The 18,062-nt window shown below is 30.6% G+C and overlaps 1 protein-coding gene and 1 long non-coding RNA gene across 2 annotated transcripts in view; one reads left to right on the top strand and one right to left on the bottom strand.

The window, feature by feature from the left end:
• Positions 1-18,062, bottom strand: part of Eip63E (cyclin dependent kinase Eip63E) — a 126,100-nt gene that overhangs the window by 22,481 nt on the left and 85,557 nt on the right. Inside the window, exon 4 of the mRNA XM_040709235.2 lies at positions 292-566. Coding sequence (XP_040565169.2) covers positions 292-566 — 275 coding nt within the window. The remainder of the gene's footprint in view (positions 1-291; positions 567-18,062) is intronic.
• On the top strand, positions 30-964 carry LOC121115074 (uncharacterized). Its single transcript, XR_005863406.2, has 2 exons — positions 30-252; positions 330-964. It is a non-coding gene; the product is annotated as an uncharacterized lncRNA (long non-coding RNA).

An 18,062-nucleotide genomic window follows, 5' to 3' on the forward strand; every position in this document is an offset into this window, starting at 1 on the left:
AGTCTAATAGACTCTCTCTCTCATCCAATCAAACTATTTAATATTTCATACTCCAGACAAACTTCTTGCTCTAGCTAGCTTCCTTTCCATAATATGAGAATCAAATTAATCCTAACTCGAGAATCCGTTATTTACCTCTCTCAAGACAGAACATTAAGGGAATTAAATACTTCCAACTTTTCAATGCACTGACACTTACGTGACGTAATGAGTAAATCCAATGGGCCATGAGATTGTTTAAAATCCCCCTTAGTAAGTATATATTTTAGAAAAATGAGTTAATGAGCTTACCCCAAATGCTGAATATCTTTTTGATTTCCGTTTATCAGATGACGCTACTTGGTTAAGATAGACTTCGGACTTGGGCCTGGGCGGTTTTTTAGGACGAATTATCACGCTGTTCTTTTTCATTTCTTCGTTGATCTCATCCTCTAGTAGTTTGGAATCTGAAGAAACTGAAAGTTGGCGAGTGACTGTGCAATTTTGATGATCCGGATTTACCCATGAACCATTTTTGCGAGATGAACACGAACCTTCCTCTGAGCTGCCATGAAGTCGTTCCCAACCTAAGAAAGGAAACAACATTGATAATTAATTTATAATACAAAATGTGACATAGGAAAACTATTTTGTAATTACTTATTATTGAGTACAATATGTGTAATTAATTGGTTATAGAACTTTTATTTCAATATATATATATATGATTTATGGAGCAAATATTTAGAACGAAATTTGATTTATAATAATATGGATACAATTATGATTGTATAATAAAACTAATGGAGTAAATATGAAGAATTAACGTAATTTAATTAATAAATAAATTTAATAAACTTAAAGTGGAATAAGTAACGAAGTTATCTTTTAGCTAAATTAAATTAAGTATAAAAATGTATTGTAATAACTCATATTTTAAACGCATTTGACTCTGGCAAAAATATAACTGTCTCTACTCTATGTACATGGCCTTGATTATAATGTTTGTATCATACGAAATGAAGAGATTGGTCTCGAAGGCTAGTATCATTTCAAATATAAATGGCTCTTTGTTATCTCTCATGTCAACTTTTTAGGTAGGGATTCAATAATGAAATACAATCATATTGTATACATTTACAGGATGTGTCATATGTCTTGGAACGCAAAGCAATACAAATAACTTAAAAAATATGGATTTCACAAAAAAATTATTTTAAAAAAAAACCACAGATTAACTTTATGTTTATTGATAAAAAGATTAATTTTGACAATATCCACCCTCAGTGCCAGTGATAACGACCTTTCATCTCTTTCACGCATTCATTTTGCATGAATTACAAACATTTAATGAATATAACATCATTTTTGGTTCTCCAGGAACTTTGACGGTCAGATTTGGGCTTGTTTTCGATATTGCTATTTTTTTTAACTGTGTAAACACCACTCGGCACTGTTTTCTTTTCATTTTACGGATCTAAATTCAGTGGTGTCCGTAGGATCTTATTTTGAGGGGCTTGTTTTTTTTTCCACAGCGAATCAGTTTTTTTAATAATAAAAATCCTAAAAAATATAATTTTTTTTTCTTAATGTCCTTTTTTTATAAAATCAAATTGATTTTTTTTTTTATGGGAGGGACTTTTTCCATAAAAGTGATTTTTTAAAATTGCCAGTTTTAGGGTGAGCTGGGACCGGAGTAAATATAAACCTGCGGGCTCTTTCCTTTTTGAAACTTTGGATTTAATTTTGAATCTTATTATTTTAAATGTCTTTACAAAAAAAAAGATTTCATATTTTTTCAATCAAGTGTGAGGCCCATTCCAGTCACATAGGGTGTAGTGACCTAAAGCCGGCATTGACAAACACCTTCTGAATGAGCCCACCACTTTCTCTTTTTCTTGAATATTTGTTGTGATCTTAGTGGTAATCAGTGATACTAGATACATATATATGTGAAAATGCGCGCATTTTCATATCTCTATTGATAAGAAAAAGATGTACAGTTTTAATACGTAGTAAGTGTTAGTCAAATAATATATATTTCTTCAAAAAGGACGCACTATTTCAATTGATAATTTATCATACATCAACGAAATGACATACCCTGTAATTATAAATTAAGACAGGGAATTAAATGGGAAATTCAAATTGATAAAGTTTTGAAATCTTTTATACTAGAAATGAGCTGTAGTCTTTTCAAATAATATATAATTATATAAAATATATGTGAAGATATTTTTATTATACAGGGGCGCACAACAAGGAGGGCCAGGGGGAGGGGGCCATCCAAATTTTAGAGAATGTAAAATTATCATTTTGCTATGGTATACATATTATGATTTACAAAACATGTGACCCAATTATTGTTGGTTTTAAGGGGAGATGGGGAAAATATTTTGAAATTAGTAAAATTGAAGATTAAATTTAGATTTTAAATTCTTATTTATTATTTAAGATTGTTTAAGATAAAAAAACATAAAATTTGATTTTAATATTTCTTTATTTATAAATACCCTCGTATGCTCTGTAATGGATGTAATAGGAAGACATGTCAGGACGAAGGAGAACGGTTGGTCGGTCAGCCAACATATATCAGCAAATCATTTTTTTTAATTTAAATTATAGTTATTTGCCCTTCCACTTTGAAAAACGGTGAGCGGAGCCTGTTACAAAAAAACACTTTCCTCGTCATACAACTAAGATTGATAATTGCACATATTATATCCCCAACCAATTAGTAAAAGACATTAAGTAAGTTAGATAAAGGTGAGATCATCTCCTCTTATAGAATATTTTTTTTAAAGAAATACATACATAGACAGTAAGCAGCTTCTCTTTCTCTCTCTACATTTGTTTGTATGTAGATAACCCATTTATCAAAGATAGTAGGTATATGAATATACATACATATATATAGAGCTAGAAATAGGTAGATACATTGTTGTAAAATCAAAATGGAGTAAATCTACCCAAGTATCGACTACTACTACATACATCATTCATAATATAATATGTAAGAAATAAAAACTCCCATAATGTCTTCATCATCATGTTATTATTATCTAAATTACGTCATGGGATGAATGAGGTGCTGTACCTATGACTAGTGTTACTGTTATTTCAGTCCTAGTGTTGGATCCGTTTTAAAAGGACTGCAGTCCTTTGTGTCCGGTTCTAATAAAATTTGTCAGTCCTAGGAAACGTCCTTATCGGGCTTTTATGCTAACTACAACAGCTGAAAGGACGTTGTTACTAACGATGTACTTCCATTTGTTCAATAAAACCTTAGAACCAGAGACAAGATACCTAAAGTTTAAAGTAGGAGGTGTATGTCTAGAACTGATTATTATACGTTCAAGCTATGATTTTTATTATTTTTCGTTTTTATATAAATTAGTTAATCCTAGTTATGAGTGAAGAATAGCTATTTAGATAGCCAGTGCCGTAGGACAGAGGTATCGGTCCATAGGACCATTCAATGGTAAAAAAAAGACTAAAAGGGGAAAAAAGTATGATTAGGCAATCAGTCTTAGGACTGACCCCACACTAGTCTGTCCTTATTTATGACTGAAGACTGCAGTCCCATCCAATTCAGTCTTGGCCCGCTCCAGTCCTGCATATCAGTCCTATATCTTATTAATATAGGTCTTTGATGACGTCACTTAACTTTATTTCTTTTTTTTAAATATATTCTAGTACTCACAGTCCGAAAAACCGACGTTCTTAAGGGCCGCACCATAAGACTGATAGGAACAGTCCTAAGACTGGACTGACACAAACTACCTATGACTATAATATCATATTTGTCCTATTGATGATTTTGTTGGGGGAAAGGAGATATTGTTTTGACAGCTGACACGGCATTACTTCACTTAATACATAAAAATTTACTACTATTTTTATTGTTTGCTATAGATTTGTCAATATTCTGAACGTTGATTGGTTGAATTCGAATTAACTCTTCTTATTAAGCTGTGCTGTTGAATTCTAGAGACATGAAATAATCATGGATGCAGCTTAGCTTTTCATTATATCCCCCCTTGAACACGGCGTTATGTCGCTAACACAAATGTATATTGTATATATTGTTATCAACTGTCGATGTTTTCACGTCTTTTTTCCTAATCAGTATTCTGAACGTAGATGGTTGAATTATAATTATCTTTTGTTAAGCTCTGAACAATTCTCAACAACTATTGAACAATAATTCCGTGGTTGGGAAGAATTGACTAATTTTTTTAACTGATTTTGGGACTTTTTATGGTTTCTTTTCTGAAGAAAAATTGCGTGATACAATGAAGGTAGCAAAGTGTGAAGGAATTGAGAAGAAATGACTTTGACACTTTTTTTCCTTCCCCCCCCCCCAATGTGGGAATATAAATTATGCATGAGTATTATAGGCCTCTGTAATTCTATGGCTGTGCTCAATTCCCAAAAATGATTTATGTCGTTACCTATATTATATCTCGTAAACTTTCCTCCAAAAATAATAAGAAAAAAGGACCCAAAATGAGTTAGTAGTATCTAATAATTCTTCGAATTCAAACAATCAACTTTCACAATACAGTGATAAGGAAAAAATAAGTAGACACATCAACAGTTGACAACTGTTTTTTTGTAAGTGAGGTAACGCTGTTTATTAAATAACAGTTGTGAAAAATTGCCCGATTAGTAACTACCAATGCATTTTGTCGTTTTTTTCTGTTTCTCTTAACATTATTTGGATAATTTGCATAGTTTTTCTGTTCTCAATGCCAGAACTAAAGATAGTAGATTTGTCAGTTATCAGTGCTAGAACCGAAAAAAAGTAATATTTTTATTATTATTCTCAGTTCAATTCATAGATTCCCCTTTTCAAATTATCTCATGTCAAAGGTTAACAAATTGACTAGGACTAGACTCAAGGTTGTCTTTCATGTCTCGCCTGGAAAATTTAACACTGACTAGCGACTCAATAAGGTTTTTTTTTTTATATACAGGTTTTACTATTTTTTGGATCCGAATATATTGGGTCGAAACCACAGTTCTGAACCGCAATTTCTGTCTTTATAGGGCTATTCTCAATTATTTAGAAGAGGAACTGAGTTTTCGATCCTGCTAACATCCCGAAATATATCAATACAATATAACAATGAAAGTTATTCCCATCCAGATCTACCGGACATATATCGCATTACGTGACAGCAATATCAAAAAAAAATAAAAATGTATATATATATTTAAAAAACCAAGATAATAAATCAAACTCAAAATTTAATATTAAAATCTACTAATTTCAAAATATTAATTGAAATATGGCCAGTCCAACAATATGCCAATTTGATACTTTAATATCTCAACTAAAATAAACGTCCTAGATGCTAAAAAGTGATAATTAAATTCATATGGGAATGTTTTTATAAGATTTATAGGAGCGGCATAAAATGTGTTAATTGTTATTCATGATTCAATATTCATTCAATCACATAATTGTGTAATATTATAATATATCTATGCACAAGTTGCAACATTTCTATCTAAAGCATTGGATAATAACAATTATAATCATTGATACACAACAAGAAACACGTGACTATACATCTTTTGTGATGAAATCCGGTCAATTACAATGAGAATACAGCTTTTATAATTGTCATTTTTTGAATAGAAACTCACACATAATGGGACTTTGGGTGGAATGATAGAAATAAGGACAAAGTATGTATTTCACAAAGGATCCGTTTCAAAAGGGTGAATGCAACTCAATGCAAGGAGCAACTACATTGATTATCTTATTATTATTGCAATCTTTTTGACTTTGCATTTAAGCTATGTATACGCGTTGCAACAACGACAACTATTACAAAGAGAACCACAATTCCAGTCCAAAAAACCTGGAATAAAAAAATCTCATAAATTATTATCAGAGATAATTATTTTTGAATGGGCATTCTAGGTGGTTTTTTCTATAGCAACAGCAGAGTTCAAGTATATTTATGTATTATTCAATAGTCACAAAATTCAAAGAGAGGTTCTTTTTTCTTTCTTCACCAAGGTACATTGTAGTTCTAACTTAAGTTATGAGCAATCGTGATGCCTGTGATTTATGACAAGGGCATATATAATATGTAGGTATGATGTGGATAGTGGACGTCATCTATTAAATATTGTAAAAAATATGTAGTTGCAGATTTGAATGTTGAAGTTTTTTTAATATTTGAATTGGAAGTATAGTTTGGATGTGAATATCCAAACTATTGTGGTTGCAAATATTTGATAAATACTCATAATTTCCTCAGAAACAAAGGTTCATAATAAATATAATTTTTTAAATATAAGAGGCTATGTAAATACAAAGTCCGTGCGCAGGTAGAAGGGGTTTAGTAATTGTGTAGTTTATCAGGAAAGGGGGTTAAATAAATATGTACTAGTAGTGCCAGAACCACAGGGTCATTGGCCCGCTACTTTTCATACAATTTTATAGTAATAACGATAAAAAAATCATTCTTGCCTAAATCATTTTCAATGTCAAAATTTTCACAAATATATGTACTCCCCTCATAGACCCATTTCTATTTATTTGAAACATACAAAACCGAAAAACAATTTTCATAAAAAATATGCAAACATCGAGTGAGCTAAAACAAACACGCTATGGCTATAATTACTTTCTAAAATCAAAAATACGTATACAACAGAGTAACATACACAACTCAGCCACAACTAAAAAACTAGATTTAAAGAACGTTCATAATAATAATAACAAAAGACCCAAAAGACATTTCTCATATCATTCTTTCCTTTTCCGGAATCTATCTATTATGGTTTTTAGTTTATGGTAATATCTAATAGACCAAGAAGGAAAATATCGATTTTCTACCGTATTAGTAGCAGATCTAATAGATTCTTATATTTTTTACATGTTAATGCTGCGTCAGAATCAGTGGTAGAGTTTTATGTCATCTTTAAATGCCATGGTATTCGGCATAAATGCAGTTGTATTAGTTTAGTTGTTTTATTGGTGTTCATGTCATGAATCGTAAGAATTTCTTTACTTACAGCTTCAGTTTCCAGTTTTGCAGGGTTTTTTATACAGTCCAAAGAAAGCTTTTTTCCTTATATTTTGCCTTATCACGTCTATTGTGGACCTCGAGTCAAACGTTGGAGATGCTCACCATATTATTCTTTGAGAAGCCCCCACCCCTCCCCCCAAAAAAGAGACAATGAATATAATGTTGGATTCCATAGATCTGTTCTTATCATGATGCCGTTATAAACTGAGCTATTAGAAATCACTGATTGCCACTCCTTTTCTGGGCTGCAGGGCAGATCAATAATAACCTTTTTGTATATTTTTGGCAATATAAGCCTAACTGAACAAGGCCTACATCTAACTCCATTTTTGGTCTGTCGAGTGCCTTAATATATTTGCAATGGAATACAACTCGGAGCGATTCCTCATCTTTCTCCAATGCTCACATACCACCTATAGGAACACCTGGTGATGCAGTCGCAACATATAATATTGATGAAATTAAACGGGTATTGTATAGATCTACAGACCATTATGATATTTAGTGGAGCAAGCAATTTCAGTCTTTTAAAGAAGTTCAGTTTGTATCGGTCTCAAAGAATAAATCGGTTTAGATCGGTCCAAAAGAAAAATTTGGTCTGGATCGACCTTACAAATTTTTTGCTTCAGATCTGTATGATTAAAAATTCGGTACAATATCGATTCTATAGATGAAGTGTTGATGATATCATGTGTTTTTTAAAATTATGAAAAATCGCACAATTACGTCGTATGAAGCTAAATGTGTTGCAGAAATTATATTTGTGAAACTCATAAATCAGAATAAGGGAGAAAATCTATATAAATAAATATATAATATATATATATACATCTGTAGAAAAATATATACTGAGTGGTCCATTGAAATCAGAAAACTTACTAATTAAATAACTACTGAAGATTGAGTGATATAAATTAATTCATAATTCTACATGTTGAAGCATAAGCAATTAGTTACGAAAAAAGAACATGAGCTCTCTATCTTACGTACAAGTCGAGAAAATGACACTTGAACGTGATCTACAAATTTTCCTTCACACTCTCCAAGCAGTAGAGCATCTCCCGGACCGACATCTACGCCATCCGTAAGTTTGAAACGTTAGAAAGGAAGAAGCGATCTGTCAAAAAGGCCAAACTGGATCCGGAGGAGTTAAAGAAAACAGTTCAAAGCCAATCCCCACAAGCCCATGAAGAAGATCTTGGGATTTCACACCAGACTGTCAAGAGAGCTATCAAAAAATTTGGCGAAAAGAGCCTTGTGAGGGTAGAGGGGCCACTTTTGAATCTAACAATGAAAGAAAGCTATTTTCTCCGTTGCAAAAATCTCTTGTTGTCCACAAAGTTACTGTCAGCCAGCACTAGGACGCCATGATTGGGGCGAGTGTCAGGACTTTCCCACTCGTCTGGAAGTCATTATTGCCGTTAAGGGTGCTTACATTAATGAACTAAAGAGTATTAATAGTATTAATTTTGTTGAAATTATGTTGTTAATTAATAAATTATATCTTGTTGGATTTTAAAATTCAACGTGTTCAGATTTTAATTAAAACCTTTGTAGATTGAGACTGAAAAAATCGGTCCACGATTTGAAAACGATTAAATTTTGGTATACGGTCTGAGAACGCGATCTGGACCAACGAAATTTTGCTCCAAATTTGTTTATAAATAATCTCTTTAGACCTTACTGGAAAAATAGTAAGGGATTAACAAGATAATTTTTGGTGAATGATGTATAATTAAATAAAACATTTTTTTATAAAATAGTTAAATGCAGGATTTATCGTAGGCGTATATAATTCAAAGACTCTCAGGGATCCTGAGAGAAAAATCCTATTTAATACATAATCTTAATTAACTATTGATGTAGCAGTGATCTACACACGTCTGCATACAATTAGTTGGTTGATAATTATTATGAATTGTTATAATAATATGAAAAACTGTGAAGGTACTAATAATAATAGATAAACTATCATGATAAATAATAAATTATTTATCATTTTTATACAGAAATTAATTTGGTAATTTTAAATATATACATAAGTATTTGATTTATTTTTCCCCTTCTCATCTGATAGCCATAAATAAATGTAGGTACATAATAGAATCTTCGCATCGTAATTATCATTACTAATATGTTATTTTATTATTATTAAGACGTGTTTATGAAGAAACACGACAAAATTGATTTATTTGTTATCATGATAAACTTTTTCTTTGATATCATAGCTAAAAATAGAGTATACTCTTTATATGCACAACCTAAGTAGGTTTGTAGTATTTTACAATTATATATAATGTCTGTTAGAGAGGCTCTGAAGAAACTTTATCGTAAAAAATAGTGCGTCACATACCTCAAAATGTTCCAATTGAAAAAAAAAAAAAAAAAAAATGACATACAATGCAGTACCCCCCCAAAAAAGTCCCTCTATTTTGTTATGTCTTTTTGATAGTGAGTTGTCTTTTGGGGGGACATATCTTATAAGTCTGCTTTTTGGTGTTATCACTCATGGAACCTAAAATAGTCGAACAGGTCAGTCTGAAATTTAGCAATTAGATGTATAAAATACCCAAGCATATTTCTATGATATTTTTTGGGGCCCCTGACGTCATTAAGAGGCTGTATTTGACCAAAATAAAAGCTCATTTTCCTTCACTCTTTCTATATCTCCAGTGATGAAAATCCGGTGTATTTTTTACCTGTTCCATTTTTTTAATTGGTAATATGAAGAATGAATTTTCTTTTTCTTAGCAGTTGTCGTTATTATTTAATTCCTGAGTAGTGAATATCCTTTCCTAAATAGATTCAATTATATTCAAAACCTGATTGAACATTCGTGTGTGCTCATGAAAGACCAAGCGTCGCCCTGAGGATTTGTTGCGGAGTTATAATTCTAAGTCGTTGTCAGACTCAGAGTAGAATAGGGGATCGACATTGAAGTAATTCTAGCAAGTGTCCTTGTTTATATCATTTTCTACTTCCTTCCTTTTCACAACTGATTGTAGCTGATCTAATGAAACGTCATGATCATTATTCTTTCTCTCCTTCCAAAATATTCTTCAAATTGTCAGGGTTACCATGTTGATGTTCGGTTTCTCTTTTATTTAACATGCCCACTCTACACCTGATTTTCATCATTCTATGTCTATCTCCTTCTCTCTGTGTCTTCTCTCCGTCTCTTTACTTCTACCTTCATTCTTTGTTTCTATTCAGTCTTGCAACACGGGCACCCTCTGCTAATATATATATATAATAACCCTATTTCTAAAAGTACTTATATAGCGGTGTTGATAATTTTTGGGCTTAACCCCATAGTCCCCTCCTCCCAAATGATGAAATCTAGCAACGCAAGAGTGGGAGTTGCACAGTGAAAGAATTACGTGCAGGTCACTAAGAGATTTAAATTGTCAGTTCGACAAAGTAAGGCAGTATTTGAATTGAAATATCCAGGCTAATACCTTGAGATATAAGTTCCACAACCTAATTTTTTTTTTATTCAGATACAAGCTGGTCGAGAGTTGGCAACAGAACGCAAGAGCCCCTTCATGTTTAATTTATTTTTTAGTTATTTCTTTTAGGATAAACTGCACTGACTTACGAACTCAATGAACAAATTAAGCTCGTATGTCAGGGTGTTAGTGTATACTATTTTTTTTTCTGGGGTATTATAACTTCAATTTCTGCTAAAAGAAATAAGTTGATTACCAGGGCGTCCACAGGGGATAGGCTGGAGGGAGGTGTAGCCCCCCCCAAAGGAATGTTTGCTTTATACTATATTTTTTTTTATCAAGATGAAAAAATTTTACGCATAAATAGGGGTAATTTTTTTTTCTAGAAATGTAATATTTTGAATTTAATTTTTGAAATTTTTGTAAACAGCTCTGGATTTTTGAATTTTTTTTTCCAAAAATGTAATTTTTTGTGAATAGCTATAGATTCTTGAATTTTTTTCCATAAAATTTAATATTTGAATTTTTTTTTGAAAAAAAAAGAAAGAAGTAAAATAGGTTAACTTTTATTACACCTTCAAAGTAAAAAAAAATTACACTTATAGAACCATATGAGCAATTTGGGGAGTTGAGATGACTTTAAATAACTGAAATTCAGACCAACATCTGATTGTACATTAGTATTAAATATTCAAAAGTATCCAACAAAATATTTATATATTTTGTTCTTCTTTTCTGTTGCTAGCACCTTTCATTCAGCTGACAAGTCGCTCTTCCAGTTTTTTATCCATTTTCTTTGGTTAAAGTTGAATATCATTTTTTTAGTTGAAATTGTCGATTATTTATGTAAAAAACCTGATAAATGTGTCGTCATATTATACCCTTTTTAAAAGCTGATATCCTTTGTGCATCTTGTCGACTCTATATAATTCTTCATGTATCGTCAATTGTCTTGCAGGAAATGGGCTGGAGGGTTTATAACATTCCATTTAATATTAAGACATTTCATTTTATTTCATAAGTATTTCATTTCCTTAACTTGAGAGAAGGGCTATAGCCCCTCTCTCAAATTAATTTTTTTTTGCTTTTTACTAGAATTTTGTATCCAAAAATTATAATATTTCAATTTTTTTTTCCAAAAATTTAAATTTTTGGAAATGGCTTTGGGTTTTTGATTTTATTTTTAAATTAATGTTTCAAAATTTAAAAAAAAAAGATTAATTTATCAATTTTTTTTCTTTTTTCTATGAAAAGGTTATAATATATATATATTTTCAAAGTTAAAATTTTTGGGCCAGGCTTGAATTTGAGCAAATTACCCTTTATTTTAGAATTAAATGCTTTTGCCCTTTATTTTCCCATTGATTTTTTTTGTGATAAAGACAGAAAATCCTTGATTGAGGTCTACAACCCCTCCAGCCTGAAAAATGATTTGGTAAAAAAAGTAATCTAATTAAATGTGTTTTTTTTCAAAAATAGGGATTAAATTTCTATGTAAAAAATCCGCGAAGGAATGGCTTTATTGAGATTCTTCATAAAACTGGGTAATTAAGGTAAAAAGGTTAGGAACCACTGATTTAAGGGAATGGTTGTTACAATTTCTTTTAATAATCAAACCCTCATCTGAAATATTTATTTCATTATAAGTTTTATATCGTTATGTATTTTGGAAATTTACGTAACTTTGCCATTTTTGTCCAAAAATCAGTATACCTATATGGAAACTGTAGAGTCTATCTGCTACTTCTAAATGTGTTTTGATCGTAATTAAATTTTGCATTACTCATAATTTTTTATTAAAAGAAATGTTTTAATACCTGTGATGCGCTATTTTTACAGAAAAAGTGAATTAATGACCAATCTAATAGACATCTACGCATAGACAGTAAGTAAGTAGATAAAAGAGTGAGATGAGACCTTTTAAATTTGATGCTATAACGTAGCTGATATTTAAATGAAATTGTAATAATAATAAATAAAAATGTTGTCATTTTCCCCGTATGTACATTGTTAAAGTATAAACTTTTTATAACAAAAAGTTCAAGGCGTACTTCCTTCTCAAACTCAATAAGACAACTACTAAATTTGATGAATGTATTATTACTATACTTCCCATGTTTGTGATACTATAAAAAAAGGGATGATTATTATCATAAGAGGCCTATTATAAATGCATCGGGTTGCGACAACATAACTTCCTTTTTCTAAAAGACAATAAAACTAGTTTTATAAATGAGAAAAGTTTTTTTTTTCTTCATAATTATATTACATTTATTTAAAGTTTTGTTAGAAACAGACATCAAAATAATATAAGATAGTTGATGTCAGAGAATTATTGTAAAATAAATGTAGTATTTGATAGGGTTTTATCCGTCATTAATTATATGGAATTTAAAATGGATCCCCTCTTTATTATTGGACTTTGAAAATGTCCCATAGTTTATAGAAAAAATGATAAGTACTTTACATTTAAATTGTTCATAATGTATTTGTGCAAGAAACAGTTTAATTTACAATTTTTTTTTTTTTCAAAAAACTACAAAAATCCATAGCTATTCCTACAAATTTAATTTTTTGAGAAAAAAATTCAAAAATAAAATTTCAAATAATTATTTTCTTTAAAAAACTTTCAAAAATTCACAGGTATTTTCATAAAATTATATTTTTTGGAAAAAAAATTAAAAATGAATTTACAATTTATTTAACTTTTTTGAACAAAATTTCAAAAACCCATAGCTATTCAAAGAAAAATACATTTTTTAGACAAAAGAATCAAATTAAAGTTTTTGTTCTACTGTATAATTTGCACGAATGACGAAAACATTTGCTATAGCAACTCCAGCCCACCCTCTGCGGATGCCCTTGCATTGTTCACTAAAATCATGACGCCGGCGCACCTACGTTCTACCTCTATAACAGGCTTGAACTCCTCTATTGTTAACTACATGGTGGTGCTTTGGCAACTAAGTGAAACATTTCTTTGTATATTTTACGACAAAAAAACAGTGCAATTTTGTCATCATATATGCTGAAAAAATTCGGAAATCCGAGTTTGGTGTTTGAACTTTTATTTTGTACATTTTTGTTTTAGTGAAGTAATTCTGATCTAAACAAACAACCGACCAGGAAACACAAGCTACAACAACTATAGAAGACAAAAAAATCTCTATAACATTATATTATTAATATGTTCATTACAACAGTAAATTAAAAAGAATAGGTCCACCAATTTCCTAACCATTACATATTATATATAGCGTATAGATATCTACCTAAAAAAATAGGTTGAAGAAGAAAGAAATATATCGATGTGGTAGTAGTAGCACTTACATGGTATGCTATGTTCGTTCTAATTTTGTCTTAAAAAAGCCAATAAGTCCATTAAAAAGAAGGAAAAAGAAAATAAAGAGGAAGAAGAAAAAATCCTCAAGAGGGAGTTAATAGCTTCATTATAGAAGAAAAAAGTATATTTTTCAATACATACATTACATGAATGAGAACTACATATTTTCGTATGTAGCTAATAATGTGTGGAAATTGAATTTTTATTTTATTTCATTCCTATAACAGAAATGGAATTAGCTGTAATCGAATACAATATTATCTCTTCTTATAAGTTATAAGTACAGATGGGATTGTTGTCACGGGGTTATCTCGCTAACACAAAAATACCCTATATATTTTGTTGTCAGCTGTCGATTCCTTCTTCTCCCTTCATACGTCATGCCTGGCCATTTCATAATTTATTCTTTTTAATAAATATACAAAGTAATAGGTTATTCTATCCATATGCTCCGTTTCCAAAAGAACAGGAATACAATTTCTTGTTGATCCTCTGTCGTTTATATAATATATATTGGCCATTTTATTATTTCTATGAAGAAATTTTGGATATTTCTTCATTAAAATAATAAAATAACTTATCATAGCTACTCTTTTAATAAAATATTACTAAGTAATATTACAATAAAGTATGGAATAAAATACTGTGTAGATTTTAGTAATATGAAATTTATTTTAAAAATGGTGAAGAAATAATATGACAGTATTATATGTACGTTCTAGCCACACACCTCCTATTTTAAACTTCAGATTTTTTATCACTATGAAAGAGCTTATGATAATACTTCAATAGCCGAAATGACATAGTTGGTAACTAAGTAATTTAAGCTGTTGTAGTTTACATAGAACCGATAAGAACCAGCCCTAGGACTGAAAAAATTAGTCAGCGGCGTAATGATAGAATGGCGGTCATTAGTTTTTCTTGTTGACCGATCTTTAATTAATTGTACCTTATCTTATCTAATACAATGTTACCGGGCCCGAGTTATTATTTAATTATTTATATTATGGAAATTTTGAGAGGTTAAGAGTTATTTTTTAACAATTTTCCGTTGAGTAATGTTGTAGAACACATAATTATCAGTCAATTGCTAAGAAAAATGTTGTTCTACCCGACAATGTGAATTTATAATATGAGAAGAATGCATGAACGACATTGTAAATCGTCTTCCTTGAGGCCCCAGTCTGTTCCCCAATGCCTTCTGGGACAATTTCACGCAGAGGAGAGCTGCTATATTAATCCTCTTCTCGTATTGTGTGCTCATTGTGGGGACTAGGAGCATGTATTTCTAAGCAATCGACAGCTCATTATGTGTTCTGCAACATTTATCATAGGAAAATGGTCAAAAATGACTCTTAAACTCTCAAAATTTGCATAATACAGATTAGTAAATAATAACAGTTGGCGTGGTAGAACGGCTAAGCTAATTTTTCAATTTGTCCAAGTTACATTGTTGATTTTCAGTTTCTATTTTTTCAATACATACAAACCGACAGTGCTTAGAATTTACAACTCTTAAAAGTTCCATTTAATTTTCTTAGATTGATACTGAACAACAACAAAACTAAGACAACGAAATTCGTTTTCTGATCTAAACAAAACTTGTGTAAATAAACTTGTGTATTATTGTAAGCATAATACGAAATGCTTACATAAGAATATGCTACCTGAAATTTAATCTCGTTCATCATGTTTAATTAAGCATTGAGTGAAAACTATACCTTATTTTTTTTTACAAAGAATTAATAAAAATAATAAAAATGGGACGAAATTCATGGTGTTTAGAACATGAATAACTTTTGATAGAATATCTACGTTGTACATAAGTAGTGTGTGAAAAAAAATATAGGTCAAAGCGTTTTGTAGCTTTAAAATGAGGCACAATGGAAGGAGAGAAAGTGTGTGCAAGTGATGCTTTAAAGAATGATTTTTGCAAAAAAAAAGTTTTTAATCAAAAGGAAACACGACAAGATATTTATTTTCTTAGAAAAGGTGGTTCTTAAAGGTTAATTCTCATATACACATGACACTGTTATAATCACAGTTTTGTTTTTGGGGAATGGGACCCTAATTTTATTGACCATGGATAACTCCAGCACTAACCTATTAATGTCTATACTGATAATTGATCAGAGCATTCTATATACACTTAAAATGTAGGATAAAATAGACATATATATATATAAAAAGTCCCCACAAATAAATTTTTCCTCCAGGTACCGCTTACGCTAAAACCTCATTTAAACTAATAAATCCATAAAAATCCTCTGTATCACTCTTATTCAATCATGAGAACACACATACATGATACTTAAATGTTATCTCCTCAAGAATGAAAGGGTAATGATAGATGATAACAGCTCAATATATTTTTTTAAAAGACTGTTCAGAATGACAACCCCACAAAAATTCCTTACGAGAATGTGTATCCTTTGAAATTACAACTCAAGTAATCATTATAGTACTAGTACGTAGGACAATATATGTAATAAATTGGATTCAATTATCTACGTAAAATAAAAATCCTCTCACAAAGGCGAAAATTTGAAGGACCATAATATTACAATTTGAAATTTTTATAAATAATTCTACATACATACATATATGACCCAAAACTTGCAATAGCATGACCAAATTATAAAAAACTTGATTTCTATGGAATAAACAACTCACAATCAATTTATGAAATGTTTAAATACTATAGATAGCTATATTTTTTATTCAATATGTCCTCTTTCATAAGGAATAACAGCCTCAACTCGCCGGCAAACAGATTGGAAACTCTTGATAATGAATACCGTATTCATGGCATATCCAAATTTGGATGAGAGGTTTGGCATACATTTTTCTCCAAGACCCTCCAAACTCCAAGGTCCAGGGGATTGAGGTCAGGGCTGGAGGAGGGTCACATGGAGGCAGACCAGACGACAGCCATATTTTTGCAGCAAAACTTTCGGTTCTTTATGGCTGTATGGGTCTGTCAAAGACTTATTGATGTTGTAGGCATTCTAGATGGGGATACCAATGGTATCTGCAGCCTTCTCGGGACTGAAACTGGCGCGGAGGAGATCGCACAGGCGTTGCTTTTTTGTTGTTACCCCGACATTTTTACACTTAGAGACATGGTATCAAAACAAATTTTTTAAATTTTAGTTTCAACTTTCGTTTGGTTGTGCAATGAAACATCGTAGTTAAAAATAACGGTGATGAAATTGTAATTAAATCCTCCTGCAAGTTTTGTATCCCCATCCTGTATATATGGACATATATATATATATATACATAGAGGACTTGATATTATGAAGTAAATCCCTCCATAAAGAAGAAAAAAAGGGCAAAAATCAATTAATGACAAATCTATTCTAGAAATAGATTAATATATATTTACTATTATATATTATGTATAAAGATAGATGATGGTTGATTGTTTTTTTGTTTTTGATATTATCCATTAACGAATCCGGATATACACATAGCTAGGTATTTACTTTTGTGTGTATCATGGATACACACAAAATGATGGAGTGCGAGAGAAAATATTCCTTTGCATGTAATACATTAGTCGTCGTAACATTTCCTTCTTCTTTTCTGTAACTTCATATACATAATTATTTGAATGCACTATGAATGGGTACGTTAATACATTATTTAAAAAAAACCCTGTTTAACTCTTAAAATTGATTAAAGTTAGGGACAATTAGACTTATCCTTTCAAATACCAAAAAACCTCAAATGCTGAATTCCTTAAAATATGTCATAGAGGCGGATTCCCTCTCTGTACCATCAGGAATGTTATTAAGTAGTTTTAATTGTAAGCAGCTTATATGAAGAAATTTAGAAAAACAAGATCCACACATAAAATTAATTATTATATGTAAATTCGGAAAGGAATCAATCTTCATTTGTTGCTACCATGGGCGTTGCTAAATTTGAACATTTTTTTTTGGGCGGGGGGGTTGGATTAGCCCAAAAATTATCAACAACATTATATAATTACTGATATAAATAGATTTATTATACATATGATAAAAAACCAATTTTTTATTATGTACATATAGAGTGTTTCCCCTGACGTCATAAATAGCATCATAATTGAAGGAAACACCATTTTAGAGGCTCAAAATTCATATTTTTACTACATAAAATGGTCAAATTTTCTAATAAATCTTGCTGAAACCCCATCAAATGACTTTAACAATAAAAATATACTTAACACTTGCATTTAATATTACTTTTTCG

This window comes from Lepeophtheirus salmonis, chromosome 3, assembly GCF_016086655.4.
Source record: "Lepeophtheirus salmonis chromosome 3, UVic_Lsal_1.4, whole genome shotgun sequence".
In the NCBI taxonomy this organism is placed as follows: Eukaryota; Metazoa; Arthropoda; class Copepoda; order Siphonostomatoida; family Caligidae; genus Lepeophtheirus; species Lepeophtheirus salmonis.